The sequence below is a fragment of the Mustela nivalis genome (genome assembly GCF_964662115.1).
Source record: "Mustela nivalis genome assembly, chromosome: 1".
Taxonomy (NCBI): Eukaryota; Metazoa; Chordata; class Mammalia; order Carnivora; family Mustelidae; genus Mustela; species Mustela nivalis.
This window is the reverse complement of record NC_139020.1, coordinates 45769368-45795978: the sequence shown is the minus strand read 5'-3', so window position 1 is coordinate 45795978 and position 26611 is coordinate 45769368. Positions and strand designations below refer to the sequence as shown.

General features: G+C 36.0%; 1 protein-coding gene and 1 long non-coding RNA gene across 2 annotated transcripts; one reads left to right on the top strand and one right to left on the bottom strand.

Annotated features, from left to right (window-relative positions):
* The first annotated feature begins 98 nt into the window (after positions 1–98).
* Positions 99–26457, top strand: LOC309846515. The gene is made up of 4 exons (XR_014301972.1): positions 99–256; positions 5663–5813; positions 24956–25037; positions 26078–26457. It is a non-coding gene; the product is annotated as an uncharacterized lncRNA (long non-coding RNA).
* Positions 11733–12701, bottom strand: LOC309841047 (olfactory receptor 5K1; the record flags this gene model as incomplete). The annotated part of the gene is made up of 1 exon (XM_082683858.1): positions 11733–12701. One exon carries the CDS (start codon positions 12699–12701, stop codon positions 11733–11735), a length of 969 nt encoding a protein of 322 aa, XP_082539984.1.
* Positions 26458–26611: the final 154 nt, after the last annotated feature.

Below are 26611 nucleotides of genomic sequence, written 5' to 3'. Positions count from 1 at the left end.
TGTGGCTTGAGGTTGGTTTTCTCCTGAAACAATTGGTTTTAGAATACTCACTTCTGGAACATTCCTTCTCAGAACCCACCTGCCATGCTGTGAAGCCCAGGCCACGTGGAGAGACCTTGAGTAGATGATCCAGTCAAATCCCCAAGCTAAGCTCCCAGCTGACAGCCAAGATCATCTTTCAACCATGTGCTCAGCCAACTTGGATGTCTATTCCTTCTAAGCCTTCAGATGACTCTGGCTCCACCACTGTCTTAGTGTAAGTCTGAGAGCCTCCAATCAAGAACCACTCAGCTAAGCCCATTCAATCTAAAAACTCTAAGAGATAATAATAATTTGTTGTTTTTGCTGCTACATTTTGGGGTCATTTGTTATACAATCACAGTATCTAGAACAATCTCCTTTCCCACCACAGGCTTTCAAAGGTATTTTTCTCTTCCTGAATGGTTTTTCTGACCACCCCCCCACCCCACCCGATGCTGTCCCCACTCTTTTGCATGGCTAACTCCTATTGATTTTTTAAATCAAGCTTAATATTTACTTATTCACCAAATTTTCCCTGGCCATCTACCTTGGGCTCATTCTCCCTCTTATTATTTCATACACTGTGAAGTTCTTGACAATAGTAATAGAGTTCAAGTTGGGGAGTGATTCTATGTGTCATCTCTCCTATTAAACTCTATGGATGCAATCATCCCATACCTTAGTATAATATAAGGGACGTTCTGGGGTCACTAAATACTATCAAAGTCCTTTTTGAGAAGGACATGGAAAAATTTCAGTCCAGTCTGGTAATCTAGGTCAGTTAGTGAAATATTAAAACAAAAAAAGCCATTCAGAGTTGAAACTGTCTCTCTTCTTAGCTTAGGCTTGTCTCTGGCTGGGAGACCTACAGTAGGGGAGGGAAGTGAGCTGTCTTTTCTGCCCTCAGTCACTTTCTTCTACATAAACAAAAACTTTCTGGCCTTCCAAGGTCAAACTGTGGAAAGAATAGGTTAGGAAGAAGGATAGTATAATGTGGCTGGTACAGATGTCATCTGACCGGGGGGTATGTAGCCCATACACAATTGCTGGTTCTTTCTCTTTAAAAGCCATTTCAGGGGAGTTTCTCAGAGACCCTCCATCAGCAGATCTTCAGACTATATTTCTTTTAACAAGTGAAATCAGTGCCTCTCCTTTAGCTGTGGGCTTACTACTCCCTCCTCAGTCCTTGCGTTCTTTGTGCTTCAGAAAAATAAAAACCAGACCCGCAAGAGACCAAGTGACCCTTGGAGAAGTAGGAGAACTCGGATTTATTTTACACCAGTGGACCCAGATGAACTTGTACTTGAACTTCTGGGCCCCGGAAAACAGGGTTATGGGCTTCTATAGGGGACTGCAGGCAGTTAGGTTCCAAGAGCCATGCTGACTGCCGATAGGTGGGTTTAAACTTGGGGAGAAGGGGCTGCTTTAGGTGGGAAGAGTAGCGCAGGAGGCCTGTGGCAGGAAGCCTGTTTACAGAAGCAGAAATGGTTGGTTATTTCTTGCTCCCTGTAGGGCTTATGGTTATCTCTAGCTTATTATTAGCAACTTTTCATCTTCTGGGGCCTCCTGGCCTGGGCCTTCCCTGGGTAATTTTCCTCTTCACTGGTAGTGTGATTTCTTTCTGTTGGGATCGTATTACTCTCAGGTTGTTCAGGAGTTCTCTCTCAATCTCTCTCTGTCTCTCTTCTTCCTCTTCTCCTTCTTCTTCTCCTTCTCCTTCTTCTTTTTCTTCTTCACCAGGACTCCTATTGTGAGGGAAACATTTAGCGCCCAAGAAACAAGAACAGTTAAGTCCCTCTCAACTGAACTCCCAAGTTCTCACACTACTTCATGCTTCAGGCTCATCTGGCCAATCCCTTTTATTGTCAGACTTTTCAAGTGTGAGTCAGATGTTCTTACACAGATTTCTCAAATGCCAGGGGGCACACGCCAAGTTCCCTCAGTAAAACCCTTCTCAAATGGCAAGCTCCCTCCTTACCATAGTGGATGGGACATGGGGAAAGACTGTGAGCCTGCAGCATCTCTCCCCAGAGATGTCTCTCTCCTTATTTTCCAAACTTTGATTCACCCTAAAGCATTTACATATCTTTGTATGGGGAGTGAGACCCAGAAAGTCCCAAGATGGGTTTTTAGACCCACTTTCTGCAAATCCTGCATTTCTCTAATATTTCAATTTGAAATGCAGACCTTCTGATAAAACTAAACTGAGATGACAGGGTAGCTTACATTTAAATCCTCTTAAAAATGGAACTGTAATAATTTTTATTTATCATCTTCTTCTTTCCCTGGGTTAGTTAAAATCCACAAGAACAGAAATCTTGTCTGACTTCCGTCATAGTATACCACTACTTAGCACAGTGCATACTATATGTGGAAATGCTCAGTGAGTACTTATTGAATGAATAAACAAGTTATGCAGTTGACTTTTCACCCTGCGTGAATTAATCTTTTAAGTCTGGTTATCCACAATCCTCATTTCTCAGAAGTAGCCATGTAGATATACATATAATTATTAAGTTCTGTGCTTCACTGTTTCCTCTCATCAGTCCTCAAATGAATAAAAGTTATTTTCTTGGTGCACATTGCCTCAGGAGGGGAGTAATAAATCTTCTATCTTGAAAATTCATATTTCCCTGTAAGTAGGGGCTACATAATTAATTATGAATTTAGTTAAATAGAAGAAACAAATGAGAGGGGAAGCACTGTGGAGAATAAAGTTCTGTTAGTATGTTTTGGTCAATTATATTGAATACACTATAAATATCCTGTACCATTTTCTTTCCTTTTCTTTTTTTTTTTTTTAACTTTTTATTCTTTCCTTTTTAAATAGCCTGAATTAGATACATTTCTAAGGAGCAGGGATTGTGCCTACCTAATTCTTTTCACTGTGTGTAGCTCTGTATCATTTCCTGTACTAACAGGAGCTCAGTACATGTTTTCCTGAGGATGGCAGGAAGAAAGATGACACACTGTACAGGAGGGGCAGAGGAGGTCACTGGAGAGCAGTGAAAAGGAGGACTACCCTCGGGTTCCTGGGAAATTATGTCAAAGATTTCATCTCCTTGGTGGTCATAGCTTGCTTCTGCAAGAATTCTTGTCATAATAAATTTCAGCATTACATTTGTTTCTTGCGATAAGACTGAGAGTGTGCTCAGGTGATGTGTCTTTGAGAGCCACACTTCCAGTGTAGCCAACATAAAACTAAGAAGATAACTTGTATCCGGAGCTCCATCCTTCCCACTTTTAGTTCTGTTTCTTCCTGTCCAGCCTGGTGTCCTCAGGCTGCCCCTGAGGACTACATATTTGGGGCATTATCTGACTTTTGGTGTGTGAGAATAATAGCTTCCTAGGTTTGTGCCTCATTCCTCTAGGCTGCTTTCTTCTGAATCACTGTCAAAATACCCACTGAATTCATTCGTGCTACTGGTATAATGAGTCACTTCTTCCAGGTAAGCTATTTCCATTTTAACCCCTGAACTTCCAAGAACTTATTCTTAATTTTTTGTTTTATAGCATTCTTCCTTGTCTTTCTTCTTTCCTTCTTTCTTTCCTGCCTGCCTTCCTCTCTCTCTTCCTCTCCTTTCTATCCTACCTTCCTGCATTCCCCCCACCTCCGCACCACCCCGCCAAATCTTTAAATACCTCAGCTGGTGCCAGGCATTGCAATAGGCCCTGGTAATGCACACGGCACCCCTGCCCTCTTAGAAGTCATGTAGAACATGGGCTACTACTAAAAACACAACACAGATTATTTTCGCTAATGTGGAAGCATGACAGATTTTATTTTGAGTCTAAGAACAATACCCTTCATTAATTAATCATGCTATTGCTTGCTCATTTGGCAAGAAATACAAAGTTTATTCACTATATTTGTCTCAATATTCGAATGGTGGAATATGTCACTGCTATAAAGACAGAGAGATATTTTGACTAGGAGAATAGTTTGGAACCCCTCAAATTACATTACTTTGACACTCATAGAACTACTTTAGGAGTTCTCTTCCGGGGTTGAATAAATCAATTTTCCCTGCCCAGTTGTTCCCAGTTGTGGTCATCTCAAGTAACTCTTTTAGTCTATGTTCAGATTTATGTCAAATATGTTAAATGTATGTCTCACAATCTCCTTTAAGAGGACATACCTGGAAGCCTAGGTGCCAGCCTAGTCTACCCATCAGGGTCACAGCCCAAAGATGGTTTTTTTCTCATGTTTCCTCTTTGCTTTTATGAAGAATTAGTTTCACACAGATACATATGTCTGTATTAAAAAAAAAATTCCCAGTGTTTTTTTTCTCTTCATTTGGGCTTTTATCTCAGTCAGTTTTCCTTTATTTCACAGGTAGTTTTTTATCCTTACTTTCTAAAGTATTAAAGAAAGTGCATCTTTAAGTAATATCATCATATAATGATTCATTTCTCCAAAGTTAGCATACTAATTTGATAATGCACTCTTTCCCACATTTGCACTTGGCTTTCATTCCTTTATGGAGAATTGCTTTGTGAACATGCTAAGCAAGACTAACTAGTCTTGTGCCTGTCTGGTATTGGTATTGACTCAGCAACAAAAACAAACATAAAAGTATAATGCAAAGAATTGAAGATAATTTAAACTAAATAAAATAATAAGTTCTAGTTAATAAAAGGAAAACACATATTTGCTTAAAGTGAATTATATTAGGTGTCAACTTCATACCTACCTCCTGCCCTATAAAACTGAAACAATTATAAAAAAAGTTATTGTTTAACAGTCAACTGTCTACTATGTAAGATTTTCTTTTTGAAAAATAAATGTAGTTAGCTTATTTATTTAGCATTAGTTATTTTTGCTTTTTTAATCACTTACTATATATCTGACTACATATGAATTAATCAGTGAGTTAATAAATTCTCCCTTCTGGGCCTTTTTGGTTATTTCTCTTCTTTTTAATGTTTTCACTATAAAAAAGTGATCTGAAACAGTTCATTGTTTCAGATTATTATTATTATAATAATATCATATTATTATTATTATTATTACACACCCAAAGCCAGGAAATTATTCAAACAACATATTTTATAGTTTGTAATAGTAAGTTGGAAAATGTTTTTAGTGTAATAAATATTGAAATACTTAAGTATGATGAGAGGCAGTATTTTGTAATGCAAAATTACACATTCAAATGTTCGAGGGGGATAGGTAAATAGCATAAAAAGTTCTAATTATTGCCAGATCTCCCAACTTTTTAAGAGAGGTTAAAATTTTAAATGTTCTCCTGGTTTTTAAATCTTGGAAATTAATTTTTAAAAAGTACTGTGCTGTTCTGCACTTCCTAGGCTAAACTAATCTGTGCAGCCCCTGGAGGATATTTGGGACTTCCTGTGTGGTAAGTGAGACTGTGGGTTTTATAGTTAGCTGGGAGTTCAAATAAAAAATGCTACTGTAATCCCACCCCCTTTGGGGAGGGTATGTGCTTTTGTGAGTGCTGTGAAGTGTGTAAACCTGGTGATTCACAGACCTGTACCCCTGGGGATAAAAATATATGTTTATAAAAAATAAAAAGTTAAAAAAAAATGCTACTGTGGAATAGTGCTCAAGTGACTAAACCATACTGAGCTTTATTTTCTTGCATGCTACATGGGGATAATAACTGTACTTCTCTCATAGTATTTTGGCTTTCTGGAGGGATAGACGTGAGAGAAGATCTGAGGAGCCCAGAAAATGAAGAGCCAAATTCAGAGTTCGCTGCTATACTTTTTGTTTCGGAACAACCATTTCATATTTTTTTCCAGGGGAAAACAAATTTTACAAAGAACAAGTGAGTCAAGCAGCCCTTAACATTCTGTATCTGAACTCAACCCTTACTCCTGCCCTATTACCTTTCTCAGTTTTCCTAAGTCCTTATACTCGGTATAAGCTAGGATGACGAACACACTCTATTTTATACCACATGTTCTTACAGTGTGTTGCTGATGCTTTTCCCATTAAGGGGTCTCGGTCCCCTCTCCTTGAATGTAAGTAAAATGTTGTGGCTGTCTCAGTGATGAAAGGTAGCAGAGTGACATCCAAAATCAGACCTTCAAAGTGCCATGCAGTTCTGCCTTGTTCTCTCGGTACACTCATTTTTGGAACTCGGTAGTCCTACTGTAAGGAAACTCAGATGTACTTGTTTCCTGGGACTGCCATAAAAAAGTATCACAAGGCAAGTGGCTTAGAAACAATTATAACTTATCACCTCACACATCTGGAGCCTAGAAGTTTGAAATCAAGGTTTAGTCAGGGCCATGGTCTCTCTGAAACCTGTACAGAAGGATCATCCCTGTCTCTTCCTAGCTTCTGGTGGTTTGCTGGCATTTGGGGGATTGTCTGGCTCACAGCTATATCACTGTAACCCTCCATTTTCATATGACATTCTCCCTCTGTCTCTCTGCATTGTCTTCCTTCTGCATATGTGTCTCTGTGCCCAAATTTCCCGTTTTACGTAAGACACTGGTCACATTGGTTTCAGGCCCTCCCAAATGACCTCATTTAACTTGATTAACTAAGTAAAGATCGCATTTCCAAGTAAGGTCACATTCTGAGGTACTGGGAATTAGGACATCAACAAAGCTTTTTAGGGGCACAATTCAACCTGTGAGAAGAGGTCATAAGGAGACACTCCACGTTGACTAGGATCCCATCTGGCAGCCGGTTCCATGGCCAGTCATAAAAATGGAAGAACTTTTAAGATGATTCTAGCCTCAGTCATCATATGGCTGCAACTATGTGATAATACTGAGTAAGAACTTGCTTAGGTGAGCACAGTCAACTCCCCACCATGGGACATAATTATTATTATCGTGTAAAGTTACTGAGTGTAAGGGCCATATAGCAGTAACTAACTGGAGCATAGGTCACAGTGGAATAGAAAGGAAGTTTTCTTTCCGCAGGGGCCAATATGTCTTGTAGTTCTAATATTTTATAGGACCTGTGACAGGATCATGCCCTGTTTGCCTTCTGCCTAGACCAGCTCTGGCATTTTTCAGATGAACATAATAAATCTTCTCCTTTTTAGATCCCTGAAGCCTATCTTTCACCTTTTACCGACAATTCTTTCACTCCCTGTATGAACAATTAATAACACACCTTTCTTCAGACCCTACCCTGGCAAATATGGTACATATTCTCTTGCTGCTCCTTGTCATGGAACACTTTTCTCATGGAGTTTCTGTTGTTTTTGATGGACACAGAAAGCCAAAAGAAGCATGGAATTTCAATCATTTGAAACTAACATATCTTTCTTCAAAAATGCTAACTTAGTTTTCTACCTTAAACATTAGAAATGGTCAGGAGCAAAATGTTCAAGCTGAATGTAATATATTGTTATCAATGTTTTCAAATTAATCTTTTATTTTTATCAAAATAATTTGTATGCTTATTATTTTACACGGCTTAAAATGAAACAAGGCATCTATAACTTCACTGCAATTTCTGCCTTCTCCAACTGTCAGTCACTTCAACTCTTGTCACTGTTTTTTTTTTTTTTTTGGATTTACTTTTATATTTCTAAACAAACATAGAAGAAAATCTGGATGACTTTGGGTTTTTTTTTTTTTTTTTTCCCTCCCATGCACACTGTCCCAATATAGTCCCATCTGGAGAGTTATGGTATTAAACTGAATTAAAGTTTTAATAGTAAGTATGATTTCTAGAGTTGAATGATCAGTAGATATTATATTCTCCTTCTCTGATACTTAATCAGCATGACTTATGAAGCAATATTTAAAATCATTTTGGGTGCCTGGGTGGCTCAGTCAGTTAAGCATCTGTCTTTGGCTCAGGTCATGATCCTAGAGTCCTGGGATAGAGTCCCACGTCAGTCTCTCTGCTTAGTGGGGAGTCTGCTTCTCATTCTCCTTTCTCTCTCTCTCTCTCTCACAATAAATAAATAAAATCTTTAAAAAAATAAAATTAAATTAAGACGTGAAATTGGTTCATTGATGAAGCAGACCTACACAAGCAAGCATTGCCAACTTTAGAGTAATTTTTCTGGGCTGGCAATAGGTATTAAATGAGGACTAATATAATTCTAAAAAGGGATGGTCTATATCGAAGAGTTAAAAGACTTGCATAGAGGTGTATGTAAGGAATAAACATTCTTCATGTCACCAAACTCTGGATAGTCAGATAGTTGAATTCAGCCTGGTAACAGGAGATGGCATATTAAGATTCAGGTAGAACCCCAATAATTAAAATGTGAAAAGAAAGTATTGCCAGAATTACAAATACATACAAATTAGCTCAAATGTTAATCTTTGTATACATAATGAGGTCACATTTCAATGTTAATTGATGAACCAACACAGAGATTCTTGTTCATATAGTATCAGTTTGTAAGTCTCTGAAGTGACAATGCTTCCTTGGGGAGGTAAGACTTGTCATAATATGTAATATTCCTAAATGAATTAACCACTTAACAGAATTAATTTCCCCTGACACATTCATCCCTGTTTAACATTACTGTCTTCAACCATCATGCCATCATATTATTCACTGATAATCTGATATAGTAAACATTATTCAAATTCAACGTGAGACTATCTAGAGAGATGCAATAGACTTAATATAGTTGATGAATGTCTTCTTGGAGAACTACTTGAAGGATATGTAAAGCCCCATTGACAAATAGGACCTGGTAGAGTTAGGACGATTAAAAAGTGAATAATAAATGAGAAAAATAAAAGCACATTCAGTGGATAAGAATTTGTACAATAAGAATTAGGAGGAACACTTGGGAAAATTGGTGGAGACTTTGGACATTTTACAAAATTGTCCCATTATTAGTATTCATTATTATTACTCCTTCAATTCAAAAGTTAAGTAAAGGTTGTATCTACTTATCACACTTTATTCTTCTGGAAAATAAGGCCAAGAAAAATACTTGACACTTAACTCATTGTTTGCCAAATTTGTACACATTTGTGATTATAACTAAATTTTGGTTAAGTGTAAGATAGCATACTAATTTCCATAAGTTTGTTTTGTTTTTCAAAATAATGTCCTAAACAAATCTCTTTTCTCCACTTACTGTGGAATATTGGTCAAGATTTTAAAAGGATTAATTTTATGAAACTTTTCTTCCTATATCCAGCAGTACTTATGTGAAAACAGTCTGTGATTCAATCCTGTCCAGTAATCAATTCTGACATTTCAGACAGTAGCTTGTGCAGTTCGGATTTATTGCTTAGAGAAAGATCAGAGCACAACAATGTCAATCTCACTTGCTTTTTTTCCTAAGCATAACTGAAAATCCAGACAGAAGGAATAGACTGAGAAAACCTCATTTTTTGTTGTTGTTTATTTATTTATTTATTTTATTTTTAAAAAATTTTAAAACCTCGTTTTTAAGGACTGTTCCAAAGTATAAATTTACTTCATAAAATTAGATTTGGGAAGCATTTATGATAAGGTAAGAGCTAGGTATCACCCTAGAAATGTAGATGTAATGAGTTGGGGGATTAAAGCAAAGTCATAAGGAAATACTTAGTGTTTGCTGAGATGGTATTCTGTAACTTACATTCCTGGGGGGTGTTCTGGGAATGAGATGGAAAGACAATCAAATGCCCATTGAATTTTGGAGAAATATGGCAAGAGGAACTTTCCAGAGGGACCCATGAGAGCTTTCAAAATCTTACACTAAACCCATACTGAGCATCATCAGAAGTGTAAAAATGGTGCCCTTCAGTCTTCTTGTGGATCTTTCCTTCAGCTAGGTGCTGGGGTATATCAATTATCCAAATACCAGTTTTTCCATCTTCTTCTTCTTCTTCTTTTTTTTTCTGTGATTTGTGGGATTTTTTCTAGCTTTATTAAGATAGAATTGTCCTATAACAATATGTAAGGTTAAGTACATGAAATAATTTTTTTTTTTTGGTGATAGGAATAAGTTTTTTTTTTAATTTTCAGCATAACATTATTCATTGTTTTTGCACCACACCCAGTGCTCCATGCAATCTGTGTCCTCTCTAATACCCACCACCTGGTTCCCCCAACCTCCCACCCCCTGCCGCTTCAAACCCCTCAGATTGTTTTTCAGAGTCCATAGTCTCTCATGGTTCACCTCCCCTTCCAATTTTCCCCAACTCTTAAATATCCTAGACAGGGAGGTCAAGAGAAATTACTCAGAAATTAGCAGAGGGAGAAAACAAGAGAGACTGAGCCAGCAGACTTGACAGAAGACTTGTGAAATTAAAAAGTAAAGGTTTAGGTGAAATCGTGTTTCCACATCTAGCGTGGGGACTAGATATGAGCACAGAAATAAAAACTGAAAGTGGAATCAAGAGATAACCAGAAAGTCAAAGATCAAACATCTCAAAGGGATATAGCACGGACAAAGCTCAAACTGTAACATGACACCTGTCTTTAATGACATATCAGACAAGTACCTATACATTTAGATGCACTCAAGGAAGGGCAGTGGTAGGGTTGGGTAAAGCTTAAATTGATGGGGTTTAAATTAGATACCATAAGGGATACCTGGGTCTCAGTCAATTGAGCCTCTGACTCTTGGTTTGGGCTCAGGTTGTGATTTCAGGGTCATGAGATGGAGTCCTGAGTTGGGCTCCCAAATCAGTGTGGAGCCTGCTTGAGATTCTTTCCCCCTCTGCCTCTGCGCCTCCTCTCACTTTTGTGTTCTGTCTCTAAAATAAATAAGTAAATGAAGTATTTTAAGAAAATAAATTAGAAACAACCAAGAAAGATCTTGAGATGTCTCAATTTCAAATCTTAAAATGTCTGTTTATATGGCATTAGCTAGATTAGATTTTTTTTTGGAAGCTACAAATGGAAACAAAGTGATTATGAGTTTGTATTCGTGAGTTGGGGGATTGGAAATATTGCATCTATGTTCCCACAAATTTTTCTAAATGGATTTAACCTCTTGATTTTCCATGTGAAGTCAGCTTTAGTGGCTGGCTAGCCTGGGGCAGAGCTGTAATCCATCAATTGCCTTTGGGAATTTAGATGTGACCTCAGAGCATCAAAAGAAGAGATAGAAGGGGAAATTTTTCTTTTTGATATGGGTCCTCCTTAATCCAGAAATTAGTCATTAAAATCATAACAGTGTTCTATTACTTAAGAAGATGGAAAAGCTGGTGTTTTGGTAACTAATATATCCCAGAGTAGTGTTTCTACTCCTTTGGAACTTTAACTTGGAAATATAATACTCACTTTTATTTGATAGCTTCATTTTTTTACTACATTTATCCTAACTATAGTGTCCTCCACAATGCTATTAAGACTACTTCCTCAAAATTTACTTGCTTCAACTTTGTCTCTCACGGTTGTGAGTGATTTCATTGGTTTAAGGTTCACATGTCCCTAAGGTCTTTCATCCTAACTGGAGTGCTCATACTCCGTGCTATTAAGGTAAACTGCCTCTAAATGTTAAACAGAATTCTCCTTTATGTGTGCAACTTATATTTTTTTCCTTTTGGAGGCTGATAATCCCAATCCCTGATGCTGAAACTATTCATGAACTTGGCAACATTTGAAGCTCTTTCTTGAATAAATTACAAATTTGGTTTTGATTTTTGTTACTTTGAGTTAAGATTTAGCAGTTTTCTCTTTCCTGTATATTTTCTCCCATACGTATTGCTTCCTAAATTGATTTTATTATTATATATTATAATATTTTACATATAATTTGTGCATTTTCTCTGTGTAATTTCACTTGGAAGTATTTTCCACCTTTAAATCATTAGGTTATAGTAGATGTCATTTGTTTCCAACTTTCATGAGATCTTTTTTTCTTCAGAATTTTTTTCAAGACAGTTATTACTTCCTTATTTCTTAAGCTATAGATGAAAGGATTTAGTAAAGGAACTACTATTGTAAACAAAATCGCAGCTGGAATATCCCTATCACCTTCTTCAAGCAAATTTGGTCTAATGTACATGAAAAAAAGAGATCCATAGAATAATGAAACGGATAAAAAGTGGGATGCACAGGTAGAAAAGGCTTTGACCCTTCCTTCTTTGGATTTCATTTTGAAAATAGTAAAGAGAATGTAGAAGTAAGATATTAAGACACTGCCTATGGTGAAGACTTGAATTGAGCCTGAAAAGACAAATAGTACCAGTTCATTGATATAAGGGTCAACACAGGAGAGTCTGTATAAAGGAAGAATATCACAATAAAAGTGGTTAATGTGATTAGATCCACAGAAAGCTAACCTAAACAGAAACCCTACATGAATCATGGAATGCAGGTTTCCAGCTATGTAGGCCCCTGTGGTCATCTGAACGCAGAGTTTCTTTGACATCATGGTGTGGTACTGCAGAGGGCTGCATATGGCCACATAGCGATCATAGGCCATTGCTGCCAGGAGAAAGCAATCTGCAGTTTCAACAGTGCAAAGAAAATAAAATTGTGCCATGCATTCATAGAGGGAAACCACTCTGTTCTCAGAAAAGAAGTTCCCTAACATCTTAGGAGTAATGGCACAGGCGCAGCAAGAATCCACAATAGCCAAGTTGCCCAGAAAGATGTACATTGGTGTGTGAAGATGATGCTCTTTTGAAATCAGTATCACCAGGCCTAGATTCCCCACCATGGTAATCAGATAGATGACAAAAAACACCACAAACAGAAGGGTCTTCAACTCTGGGTTATCTGTAAATCCTGTGAGGATAAACTCACTTTTCATGGTATGATTTTCTTCAGTCATTCCTGACTTCTCTGTTGAGAAAAAAATTGTGGATAAATGAGGTACTAATTTATAATATGTCCAATTTGACTGCTAAACTCACTGGCTTAGAAGGACAAGGAGAATATTTTTCAAAGCTTTCATAGTTTATGTGGACATGGCACATGCCCAATTCTGGGGTAATATCTATCTCCTGACGCTATTACCTATGTAGCTACTCTTTTAACATTCTTCCAGCATATTTTCAAGAAAAATAACAGATTATATGCACAGGGATGGCTTACGAGGTCTTAAGAGAAATATTCAGTGCAAACAACTTCTCTATATGGGTTAGGTAAGACGGATTCATAATTTTACTGCCAGCAATTAGCATCAGTGTTCTCAAACAATTTCAGTGACTATATATGCACTGATTAACAATGATATTGAAAAAACTATTTCCTACACTCACGTTCAAAGCAGAATTATTCACAGTAATGAAAGCTGGGAACAACCCAAATGTCCATTGATGAGTGAATGGATGAACAAAATGTGGTGTATACGTACAATGAAACATTATTCAACTTTAAGAAAGAATGAAATTATGACACATGTTAAAAACATGGATGAAACTTGACGATGTCATGCTAAGTGAAATAAATTAGACACAAAAGGACAAATGTTGCATGAATTAAAGTCTTACTTACATGAATTAAAGTCAAATTCATAGGGAGAGAAAGTAAAATGATAGTTGTCAGCATGAGGAAGGAAATGGGTGGTTATTGTTTAATATGTGTGGAGTTTCATTTTGGTATGATAAAAGAATTCTGGAAACAGTGATGATGGTTACAAAAAATATAAGTGTACTTAATACCACTAAACTATATACTAAAATATGAGTAAAATTTTATTATGTGTATTTTATCACCATAAAAATTTTTTAAAAGACTATTTTCACTTGCAAATTTTTAGCAATTTACTGTCATCAATGATAACAGAATATACATTTAAAAATAAAGTGCTTTTTGGGTAAAAGTGAGCTATTTCAAAGGTATTAAAAATTGTGGAGGTTGGGAAGGGAAGGCATTGTGGATGGAAGCATACAGGAAAGAGAGGAAGAGAGAAAAGAAAAAAAGGCTGTACATAAAATATTTTAGGTCATTTATAATACTATTTATGCATGCAATGTAAATTTTTATATATGCATGAGAAATTTAAATGCTATCAGAAGAAATTGGAGAAATCATGAGTTAAAAATTGATAAATTTAATTATTTAACTATATGTCAAAAACATCATGAGTAAAATCAAGTGTCAAATGCAAACTGGCAAATTATTGCAATAAATATAATGTTTCTATAGTTTTTTTCTAGAAATAGCTTATAGAAATCAGCAGGAATGGGGCGCCGGGGTGGCTCAGTGGGTTAAGCCTCTGCCTTAGGCTTAGGTCATAATCTCAGGGTCCTGGGATCGAATCCTGCATTGGGCTCTCTGCTCAGTGGGGAGCCTGCTTCCTCCCCTCTCCCTCTGCCTGTCTCTCTACCTACTCGTGATCTCTCTCTGTCAAATAAGTAAATAAAATCTTAAAAAAAAAAAGAAATCAGCAGGAATAATCACTAGATAAAGGAAAGGAACAGAAAAATCTCAAAGGAAATATAATTTAAAAAATAAAAGAAATTGTTTTCACTAGTAATCAGAGAGACATCATTTTAAGTTAGGAGGACAAATTTACTTTGCTTATCAAAATTGAATTTTTTAAAAAAGAAATGACAGTTTATAGTGTTGTGTAAAATACAGTGAGATGGGAACTCAAATGCATGCCTAGTAGAAGTATAAACTGGTATAATCATTGGAAAATAATTTGGTAATAATTTAACTGTTCATACCCTGTGACAAGTAACTACAAATCTCACAAAAAAGAATTAAAACTTCAGATAAAGACTTACATATAATGGTGTCCATTGTAAAGTAATTTATAATAGTGAAAAATTAAAAACATCTAAATGGTAAACATTTGCTCAGTATGATTAAGTATGAATCATTCATGTGATGGTATATTGTGCAATCATTATTTAATACTTCATTTAGTGATAAAAGAGACATAATAAAACATGTGAAAACTAAAATATGATGTTCATATACAGAATAATCCTAATTTTCCAAATAAATACTTACTATGAATGTAAAGGAAAGGCAGTACAGAAACACATCAAAATGTTAATACTGGTTTTCTCTGTGTAATGAGAATTATAGGTCACTTTTTTCTTTATGTTTTCTTCTATTTCAAATTTTCTGCAATAAATTTTGCTTTTATAATCAATATGTAAAATTTTTAAATTTTTATTTTCTTATTTGACAGAGAGAGAGAAAGAGAGAGCCAAAGCAGGGGGAGGGGCAGGCAGAAGGAGAGGGAGAAGCAGGCTTGTTTTAGTGAATTCAAGAATCATTTGTTCATTAACCTGGTATTTACTAAATGACTGCTCTGTGCTAATAATACTTTCTTAGAATGTCACCTGATCCTCTGGACATTTCCACATTGACAGTTTTCTGGATATTCATTGACCATAACCATACTTTGTATTCCAGGAACTGAGGAAAGGCATTTTAGAGAGATGTAAGCAGATCTTTTCCTTTTTGTCTTTCTGAAAATATTATTAACTTTTAAATCTCAGACTATTTTGGATTGATTCCTTTAGGAGCAATATTTAAAAACAAAACACTTGAGGTCATTATATTTTAATTAGTTTTTCATTAAAATGGCTTACTGTTGGCAACCTGAAGTCTAAAAATGAATATTTTATATTTATATAATTTGAATAACTTTTTTCATTTAATGCCTTACACTGTCAGCTTAAAGTTACATAAAACAGTAAGATTTCCTTCAGTTTTCCTGGTTGATTATAATTAGACAGAAGTAAGTTTTACATTGATATTCTTATTTCTCTAAGAATCAAAAGGGAAACTGGAAAGTTCCCTCAAATTACATCAAGATATTAAAAGAATGGCTTAAAATTATAGCTGATCCTTGAACAACACACACTTGAACTATGCAGGTCCATTAAACTTGGATTTTTTTTTTTCAAATTGTAAATGCATTTTCTCTTCTTTATGATTTTCCTAGTAGGATTTTCTTTTCTCTAGTTAGCTTTATTGTGAGAATACAATATGACACAAAATATGTGCTAATCAACTGTTTATGTTGTCAAAAAGGCTACCAGTGAATAGTTCTGGTTAACTACAATTATTGGTGGTTAAGATTTAGGGGTCAAAAATTATATGTGAATTTTCAGTTATACATGGGGTCAGCATCCTTATACCTACATTGTTCAAGAGTTAACTATATACTTCTTTCTTATAGAATTTGTTTAATATGTAGGGAATGTCCAACACAAACAGTTTAAGCACCATTTCATTATAAAGAATAATAATCTATTTAATCTGTTAAGTTATAAGTTACATTGCAAACCATATTAAAGAAGTTTCAAAAATACTGTTAATGTTTTCTGTTATTACTATAAAAGCACACCTTTACTTGTTTATTTTTGGTAAATTTAGGCTTCTCTTAAATTCAGGAGTGATGTAAATGAGTTATAGCTATTTGTATAATTCTTACGCAATAGAATTTACACTAAAGTAAAGATTGAAAAATAAGAATTGCAACCAAAAAAACCTTAAAAAATTTAAAGAATTGTTTCTGGAGGTTAATATTTCCAAAAAACCAAATCAAACAAAATAAAACAAAAAACTAAAACAGATTTTAAATACTTGCTTACCTGTTTCTCTGTTAAGAGTTTTAGAAAAACTAGTTGGTTGTCTGGTGCTGATTTTTAAAGTAGATCCAGAAATAAAACTCTATCATTCTGAATGTTTGGTAAAATATTTCTACCAAAAGGTCAGTGATAATACTTATGTCATTGATAGAGAATGGTTTAAAAATTTAAATAATTCTGAAGGGATTTACTTGGCATTGGCATCAAGTATAGCCTGAGAGACCTAATTTTTTAAACATTACAGACACACTGAATGGGAATAATTAAATGTATCCTTTGAGACCTGGAGAGTAAATCAAATGCCCATTTCCAAACAAATTTTAAGGGCTGTGTTTTGATTTTAATTTACTTGCATTTATAATATTTATCCTTTTCATCAATCTGAAAATAGAATTCTAAGTGGAAAGAAAAAAATTCCCACTGGATTGGTCAGTAAAGGATCATAGAAGAAGTGAAAGCTAAGATTTGTTGCCACAAAGAGAAGGTGTGGTGTGAACAGGAGTCATAAAGTAACACCTTTCCCACCTTTTAAAAAAACCAATATACAACTTCTAGAATCTTCCTTTGAAAATATATTCATAATGTGTTTAATCTTACATCTTAGTTACTAGAATAGACTTTAATTTTTTCTTGCAAATTTCAGAAGCATCTTCTCAAAAAGCTCCTGTCCTCAAACTACTCCCTTATTTAGGACTCTCCTATCATTTATAATGTAATGAATCTCTATTGTCCATCAACCTCAATCTCAATTCGTTTGGTTAATTATTTATCTCGATTGTCCTAATTTTTCATCACTTGAGCTTGTTTTCTCTCTTTATATTCCACTCTCCCTGTGTGCTATTCCTATGCCAAGCTCTTCTCTTCAGTGAAAGTGAGTAAGTCACTTTCATTCTTCATTTTGTGCCTTTTGCCTCATCTGTATTCTGTCCACCATTTTCTTTCATCTATGAAAATCCTTTCTCCTTTTAATCTTCAGACCAATGTCCATATAGCTTTCCTATGATAAACTTCTTTGTTTTCTTCCCAACCTCCTAAGCTCTTGTTACCCATAAAATACCAACCAGTTAACAGTATTTGCCTTATACTGTCCCCTAACATTTCATAGGTTAACTCTGGCTTCTCTCCACTTGTTTACAACCTCACTAATATCAGGTTCATGTATATATCTGAGATATACCCTAAGAACACAGCAAAGAACAAAGAAGAAAAAAAAAATCCCACTGCTCAGAATTTAAATTCTAGAGCAATGTGATTGTTTCAGGTGAGGACCACATTTCCCTGACAATGTAGGACTAAGTGTGTGCCAGTATGGCAGAATGGGGAAACTTCCTCCTGTAATAAGAGCTTGGTAAGAAATGATGGGGAAGGGCCTCTACCAAAGGAACTATGAAGAATGATAAATGATGCTTCTAGCTTACTATTACAGTCTTTTTTTTTTTTTAAAGAATTTGTTTATTTGAGAGAGAGAGAGCACAAGAATGGGGGGAGGGGCAGAGAGACTGGCAGATTCCCCACTGAGCAGGGAGCCAAACGTGGGGCTCAATCCCAGGATCCTGGGATCATGAGTTGAGCCAAAGGCAGACACTTAACAGACTGAGCCAACAATGCATCCCACTATTCCATTCTTAACCCATGAAATAATGTGGGGTCAGTGAAAGATTCATGGAGTCAGAGAAAAGAATTGTGCAGCTTATTATTATTCTACTTTTTTCTTGCAAATTTACAAAAATTTTTATGCTTGCTTAAAACTTTTGGAAAACCTTTATGTTTAGTACCACAAATGTTAGGGGGCATTTATTGCTCCATTTATTCATACATTCATGTGACAAAAACTTTTAGTGCCTACTATGTGCCATCACAATTATAGACTCTGTTCTCATGGAGTTTACATTCTAAGAGGACAGAAATGAGAAAAATAGCGAAAATCAGTGTTACGCTGAGAATAAAATCGCATAGCGTGAGAAAAACTGTCTAGGAGTTACTTTAGATCAGATGGTTTGAAAAGCTCTATAGGAAAAAGTTAGCAGTTAATCTGAGACCTGAGTAGTGAGAAGCCAGACATTGCAGTCTGGAAAAGAGCATGATAGGAACAGAGGAAGTACTGAAAATTCCTTAAGGCAGAAATAAGATTTACATGTTTGAAGAATCCATAAAAGCCAGATTAAAGTGGATGGTAATGGGATTGAAAAATTGATCTTGTAGGGATTGTAACATAGAATATAGAGTTTGCATTTCATTTTCAGTGCACTGAGAAGCCTTGGGAGAGTGTATTAGCTTTCTATTGTTACTGTAACAAGTTGCCATAAACTCAGTAATTTTAAAAGAACAGGAATTTATTCTACAGTTCTGGAGGTTAGAAGTACTAAATGAGTCTCACTGGTCTAAAATTAGTGTCAATATCCTTTATGGAGGATGTAGGGGAGAATATTCCTTTGTCTTTTCTAGCTTCTGGAGTCTCCACGCATTTCTTGGTTCATGGCCCCCTTCGACCTTCAGAGCCTGAAATAGCCACCTAAATATTTTTCACACTGCATCACTCTGACTCTGACTCTTCTGCTTTGTTTCAACTTTTCATTTTTTTTTCAAATTTAAAAAATTACATTGGGCCAACCTGGAAATGCAGGATTATTTAATTTCCCCATGCATGTAGTGTAACATATTCAAAATTTCCAAATATTAGGATGAAGACCTCTTTGGTGGGTCATTATTCTGCCTACCAAACCAAAGGTTTTTTCGGGCAGGGAAATGGCATTGCCTTATATATACTTTAGGACAAAGACTCTATCAATCTCTCAGAAAATGGATCATGAAGGATGAGAGTGGAACTGGGAGACCAGCCAGGAGGATATGGCAGTAATTCAGAATTAGGATGGTAGTTATGGACATGGAGGAATGTAGATGGGTTTGGATTGTGTTTTGGGGATGAGTCAATAGGATTTGTTGATGATTTAGATTTGAGAGGGAGATGTGAGGATGTTAAAGAGATAGAAATGAAAATGCCTAGATTATTTTGCCTTGAGCATCTAAGGGGAAGATGGTAGCATTTATTCAATTGAAGGACATGAGAAGAAATACTTTCTTGGTGGGGGAGTGAAGGTAAAAACCTGAGTTTTAATTTCTCAATGTGATGTTTGAGATGCATATCAGTTATTCAAGCAGAGATGTCAAATAGGCAATTGAGTATGAAAGAAAAGGCTGGAGATTAGGAGTCCTTGGCATGTGGATATTTAAAGCCTTGGAACTGAGTGAGATCAACAAGGAAGAGTGGGAAAGCAGAAGAGAGAAGGGTGATCAAGAGAGAGAGCCCTTTGGTACTTTCTGCTTTAGATTAGACCAGATTATCCAGCATACAAAATGCCTGGTTGGTGTAAAATTCAGTGATCTAGAAATTACAGGAAGTATCCTAAAAATAAGGAGGTCAGAATGCCAAATCAGGAAGTGTGAATTTCACTTAGTAGGCCCTGAATAAATTTGTCAAGGGACAGACTACCAAATCCAAGTTTCAGAAAAACAATTCCCTATGTGGCTTATTGCTTTAATCTTTATGATACATTTTAAATATTGATATGGCAAGGGTGATAAATTAATCATAGGTCCATTGATATCTATGGTATTGGTACATTAGTATCAGGTACCTACCTGATATATAGGTACCTAATCATTGTACATAAGGGGCACCTTATGTACAATGTAAGATTATAGCTGTGGAATAAAGATGACTTTAAATTAAGATTTTTATATATAAAACAGTGAATACAACAAAAAGACCCAAATTCATGTGATGAATGTTGTTTTGCTTTTCTAGACATGTCTTACTCATCACCAAAAGTTGGTAGTGTTTGTTATAATGCCAGGCATAGTGCTAATAAGCAATAGTAATTCACAGCAGTATAAGACCAAATAATTCTTTGCTGTGACTTACCTTACTGGAGAGGCAGTCATGTAAATTATTAGAATGCAAAGTGATAGAATCTATAGTATAAATCATACATTCAGAACAGATGGGAGTGACTTAATTTGCTTGGGCATGTTAAAAAGGTTTTCTGTAGGACAACTGTCTTTTTTCCAAATAAAATAATACTTTAGATATTAAATCTTTATTTGGAAGGTGCAAATCTCCACAGCTCCCAACCTTTTTCCAGATTTTCATTTTCTCCCTGAGGAATTAGTCACCACTGTTGCCAAACTGTTGGTGGCCACAAGAAGAAATTCTCCCATTCACTCTGACCCAAATGATTCTCTGCAGCACAGAAATTATGAGGGATCAGTTGTACATGTCTTCACTTGACTTGGAGATAACTGGTGGAAAACAAAGTGTATTAATATGCAACTAGAAGAGCAGTTCTCAACAGTCTCTCCCAACTGAGAAAGCAGGTTGGGAGATGATGTTGACACTCCTCTGGGCTTTCTCCAGTAATGAGCCATTGCCAGATGGCTAGGTATGATTCCTCTTTAGTTTCTCACATTCAAGCTAGTATATTGTTATGCAAAGGAATGAGAAAAGTATTACTGAAGTAGTCTGGATTTTATGCTTGCTATGTTTTAAAAATATAAATCCTATTAAACAATGGTACTTTATTATTAGAAACTAATTGTGATGCACGCCATAACTGATTGTGACATATCAGGGTGTTTTGATAGTTTGAAGCCTGCTGATCTTGATAATCTGGTTTAGATGAGTGAGTTGGCTCATCTTGCATTTATGGTTTTCTATAACAAGGCTTCCTTACTTATCTCCAAATCCAAAAGGCAGATATTTTTCTCAGTCACCTGGAAGTTCAGACATGGCTCATGTCCAAGAGATCTATTTGTAAAAATGTGAGAGACAAACGAACAAGTAGGAGTGCCACTCCTAGTTTCTTAACCCGAAGATTTAACTCCCCTGTGATTGACGCTGCATGTCCAACCCTCCAGGGGGAGCTTCAAACCTAACTGCAAGAATATAGACATATCCTCAACTGAGTAATCATATTAAAATATCCTCCAGTTAGGCCCGGCATCTCTATAAGAAACACACATTGATAAAAAAAAATGATAGGGGGTATTTTATTATAGATTACCCAGAAAAGGCCATTTGATACTGCCTTTGAAAGATATGTAGACATTTTCTCAGCAGGAAAGATTGGAAAGGGAAAGCTAAGCAAAGTATCAGAGGCATGAAATCTCATGAAGTATTGGAATAGAATAGAAATAGAATAGAAATAGAAGAATAGAAAGTAGCTCCCAGTCTGGCTGCAGTGTGGGTGTAATTAGAGAACTTGGTACTCATAATTATGTTATAGGAGATTACTTAATGGTTGATCCAGTTTTGACATCCTCTGCCTGAAATAAACACTGAATGAATCAGCTGTTGATAATAAACTAACTGCTCAGAAGTTCTTAAGTCATTCAGTATATACCAGACAGGGTCTCTGAATTTGTTGTTGTCAAAGTCAGGACTTCCTTAGAGAGATGTAGGAATTGAGAAGTAGAAAGTATGGATTAAATTGTGCTCAGCAGAGAAATCCATAAATGGAGATACGGAGGGACTTGCCCTATCCACCCATCCTTCCCTCCTACTTTCCTTCCTTCCTTTGTTCTTTCATATATTGACACATTTATTTTGTATAATTGTATTCTAATATGATGTGTGTCTACTTTATGTCAGCCACAATGCTAGTCACTATGGTTAAGCAATAAACAAAAGCAGATATGGTATCTGTCTCCCCTCTCCTTAAAGAATTGGAAAGAAGTTAGGGGAGACAGATATTAACCAAAAAATCACCTAAATTAATTCTAAATTACAACTTCACTACGCAAAGATCAGATTATTAGTGATATGAGACATAATAGAGAAGCTTACCCTGTCTGAAAAGGCACTATAACATAGTAGTTAACCCCATGGGCTTTGGAATCAGAGTGCCAAAGTTTGAATCCTGGCTTTAGCATTTTCTAACTGATCTCAGGAAAATTAGTTAACTTCTCTGTGGCTCAATTTCCTCATCAGAAAAATGGATATTACAATGGATTATAGTCTGAAAATGGGGACTAAGAAGGTAGTTTTGAAGATTTAATGAATTATGTTTAAAACAGTATGAGAGCTCCCAGAATCTAGCAAGTGCTCTTTAAATGTTACATGTTGTGTCACTCATCACCAGTGCCACCAGCACTGTCATTACCTATAGTGGGTCGGAGAGTGGGGGGAAGTGATGGAAAGATTTCCTTGAAGAAGTGATGACTGAGCTGAAATCTGGAGGCTGAAGAGAATTTTCCAGGAAAAGATAGAGTGGGTGAGTTGTAAGGAAAACATACACAAAGACCCTATTTCTGGAGGGAGCATGACAATTTCAAGGTAGTGAAAGAGGTAAAGAGAGGCAAAGAGAGTTGAGGTAAATGGTGCAAAGGAAGGTGGAGAGGTGGGGAGGGGACCCACATTATAAAAGTATGAAAATAATTTTAATAATATATATTCTATTTAATTCAATGCATCTGAAACATTCCAACACATAATCTATATAAAATTATTAAGAAAGTATTTTACCTTCTTTTCCTTCCAAACCTTCAAAATCTGGTGTGATTTTTATACTTACAGCATGTCATAATTCTGACTATATACATTTCAAGTACTCATTAGCCATGTGTTGAGGAGTTACAATTGGAAAGAATGGGTCTAGGGTGGGGAGAGAAAAAAAAAAAGAGAGAGATAAGAGGGAGCTAAAAGGAGAGGGGGAGAGTTGGTGTAGTGGAATAAAAGCCAAGGAAATAGTGGTCCTTTAAAAAAAAAAATGAGTGATCAAAAGATTCAACTGACCAGACCTCCCCATCATAATTTTTTTAAAAAGATTTTATTTATTTATTTGACAATAGATGGAGAGGCAGGCAGAGAGAGAGGGAGAGAGAGAGAGAGAGAGAGAGGAAAGCTGGCTTCCCGCTGAGCAGAGAGCCCGATGCAGGGCTCGATCCCAGGACCCTGAGATCATGACCTGAGCCAAAGGCAGCGGCTCAACCCACTGAGCCACCCAGGCGCACCCCACCCATCATAATTTTTTTAAAAAAATTCCCTAAAGCTGCAAAGTTCTGCCCTGTTTTGGAAAACCTTAATTGACCTCAGTGTCATCTCTTTAGTTCTTGTTCCATTTCTCTCAATTTTTAGCACCACGCTTCTTAAAAAGCATTCTACACCTGCTGTTTTCATTAACACTTTTAAATTGTCTGCAACCCAGATCTCATTCCCATTATTTTGTAAGAACAGTGACCAATTGGACCGAGTCCAATTATATTCCCAGAACCTTCCTTCTCTTTGATGTCTCAAAAATATTTGAAAATTTAACCATTCTATTGTTCTTAAAGCTGTTTCCATCTCCACAGAGGCATTTTTTCAAGTTCCATCTCTGACCCTTTCTTCTCTCTCAAAATTAGTAACTCATATCTGGATGCTGCTGGCTTCCAAATCTTCATCTACAGCCATGATCACTCCACATGTCTGATGCCTGTGGGATATTTCCATAATTTCTAATCATGCCTCAAACTTGTCACACTTGAAAGGGAAATTACTGGTACCAAGAAAGAGCTTTCCCTGTTAACTTCCCCAGTTTGTAACAGAATGAAGGAGATGGAAATGGAAAAATATCTCTGAGGAAACAACACATAAACTGAGGCCAGTCTCTTGGGATGAACACTGAGCAAGTATAACGAGGTCCCTGCCCTCATGGAGCTTATCATCGCATGGTGGAAAGACAGTCATTACAACTGTACTAAGTGCTATGATGAAAATTATATTTAATAGAGGTCTTACCGTAGCCTGGGGTAGAAGTTGGGAAAATTTCCCAGAGGAAATAGCATGTAAACTGAAGGTTTGGCAACATGTGATTTAACCAGATAATAGGGGAATAAATGAGACAAATGGCATTTATGCCATAGATAACATTTGCAGGCTCTGAGTTGGGAAATTGTCCTGGTGTATTCTGGGAATGGAGAAACCAGTGCATGTATAGCATTAAGAGGGTAACATTGGTAAATGAAGCTAGAATGGGAGTGAGGGTTTAGATATCAGAGGACCTCATAGTCCAGGGTCAAGATTCTCAAGTGTATTCTAAGAGGAAAAAGGAAGACATTCAATATTCCTAGGTTCAAATCTTCAGGATCATCTATGACACTGCTATTGTCTTCACTTCCCATATCCAATTTGTCATCAAGTTGCCAACAAATTCCATGGTTTCTTAAAAGTTCTGTTATGTCACTCAGTATTATGTTCCATGTTTCTCAGTTCATGTGCTTTAGACTCCGCGCAGGGGGTCACAACCTGGAGATCAATAAGATCAATATTAATAAAATTCTTTTTTCATATTTTGGTTAATTTGCAAAATTAACTTTTTGTACAACTGACCGTATATTATGATCTGGTACTATCCATCAGTTATTAATTGATTGGGTCCTGTGGCATTGTAAAGCGGAGTGTTACCTACAGCAAATAGGTGTTCAGAAATGAAATGTAACACTGACCTGGTACTATAGAAAAATGTTAAAATTTTATCTCATGAATATGTAGGAGAGCTTGGCCACTCCAGTGAACAGTTCTTTCAAGATAGAAGCACTATATGAAGGACAACCAAGAAAACTTTTCATTACTAGTGGGTACTTTTATAGACTCTCTGAAACCTTATTGTACTAGCATACTAATTTTGTTGTAATTATTGTTGTCTGGTTTAATGTTTTTGTGTCTTTTCATTTTTTAGAGCACGTTGCTAAAATCATTAATGTCTTTATATAAATTGGTTCATTTTAATTTTAACTCATTAGCTGAGAATATTTGCATGAATTAATAATACCCAGTGAAATTTTTAGTAAACCTGAATGTCCTCACTAGAGATTTTATTAAAAGTTTCACCCTTAGAGACTGGGAATTGGATAAGTTCCATAATTACAAATAGATTTTGCTTTGTTTTCAAACAATGCACAATGGACATTATTAGGAAAGAGATAGGGATTTCCAGGAAATGTACATTAGTGTGACAGAATGAGGAGAGAGTTTGTGTTGAGGCAGCCCTTTAGACCAGAGACATCATTAGCAAGAAGGGCTGAGTTCATTTTTCAAAGATCACACTTTCATTGTATTTAAAAAAAAAAAACCTAAAAAATATCTCCTGAAGGCCAATAATCTTTTTATTAAAGAAAAAATGACAACAATCCAATGTCAGGAAAACCACACTAGGGACCTGACCCCAGTATATATTAAAGTTTTTTTTCATAAAGGACTTCTACACTTTTTAGCTTTAAACTGATAATGACTTCTCTAGTAAAGGACCTTGAAGCGTTATTGGCCTGAATTTCTCCTGGCATCGTCAATGACAATAACTTAGTGAACAAATATTTCATGCTCTCCTTCTCTTGTGAAATATTATGAGAGCTTTCAACAACAAGAGTACCCAGTAAGAGTAATAACAGTCTGGGGCACATGGCTGGCTCAGTCGGTAGAGTACACAAGTGCTGATCTCGGGGTTGTAAATTTGAGCTCCACATTGGGTGTGAGATTACCTAAAAATAGAATAAAAATAACAGTTCTATTCTGTCCTTTGTTCTCCTACCTAGACTCCCTTCTACTTGTGTGAGTGTATGTGAATATTCCTAGGCTCATTAAAGCTTGTCACTAAACTCGTCTCTCACTATCTAGGTTCCTGCTGGAATTCTGACTGGACCCAGAATCAAAACACTTTCAGCGAAGGTGAAGTGGGATGATTATGACTGGCCACTTCAAGCCATGTTTGAGAGAGAGAGGATGGCTCCTCTTTTAGTGAACGAGCAGCACACTCACTCCACCACATTGACTCAAGCTGCTTTTTGAACCCAGGATCAGGAGCTGAATCAAGCCAACCTGACTTGTTTTGATATGTCCATATGACACTGCCATGAAAACATTAAGTGAAGGTAGTTCCATGGACAGAAAGCAACATCAATATTCTCTATTTCTTTGTGAGTTTACATTTATCAAAATGAAAAGTTTTTATTATAAAATTATTACTTTTATCTATGCTCAGAAAAAATGAAAAAAGACAAAAATGAGAAATATATAAAAGGAAATTAAAATAAAATACACACACGGTGGTTATGTGAAATAACTACTATTGCCATTTATATGTATCTGTTCAGAGTTATTTTTCATATTTGTTTAGGAAGGTGGAATCATAATGGAAACAGTATTTTAGCT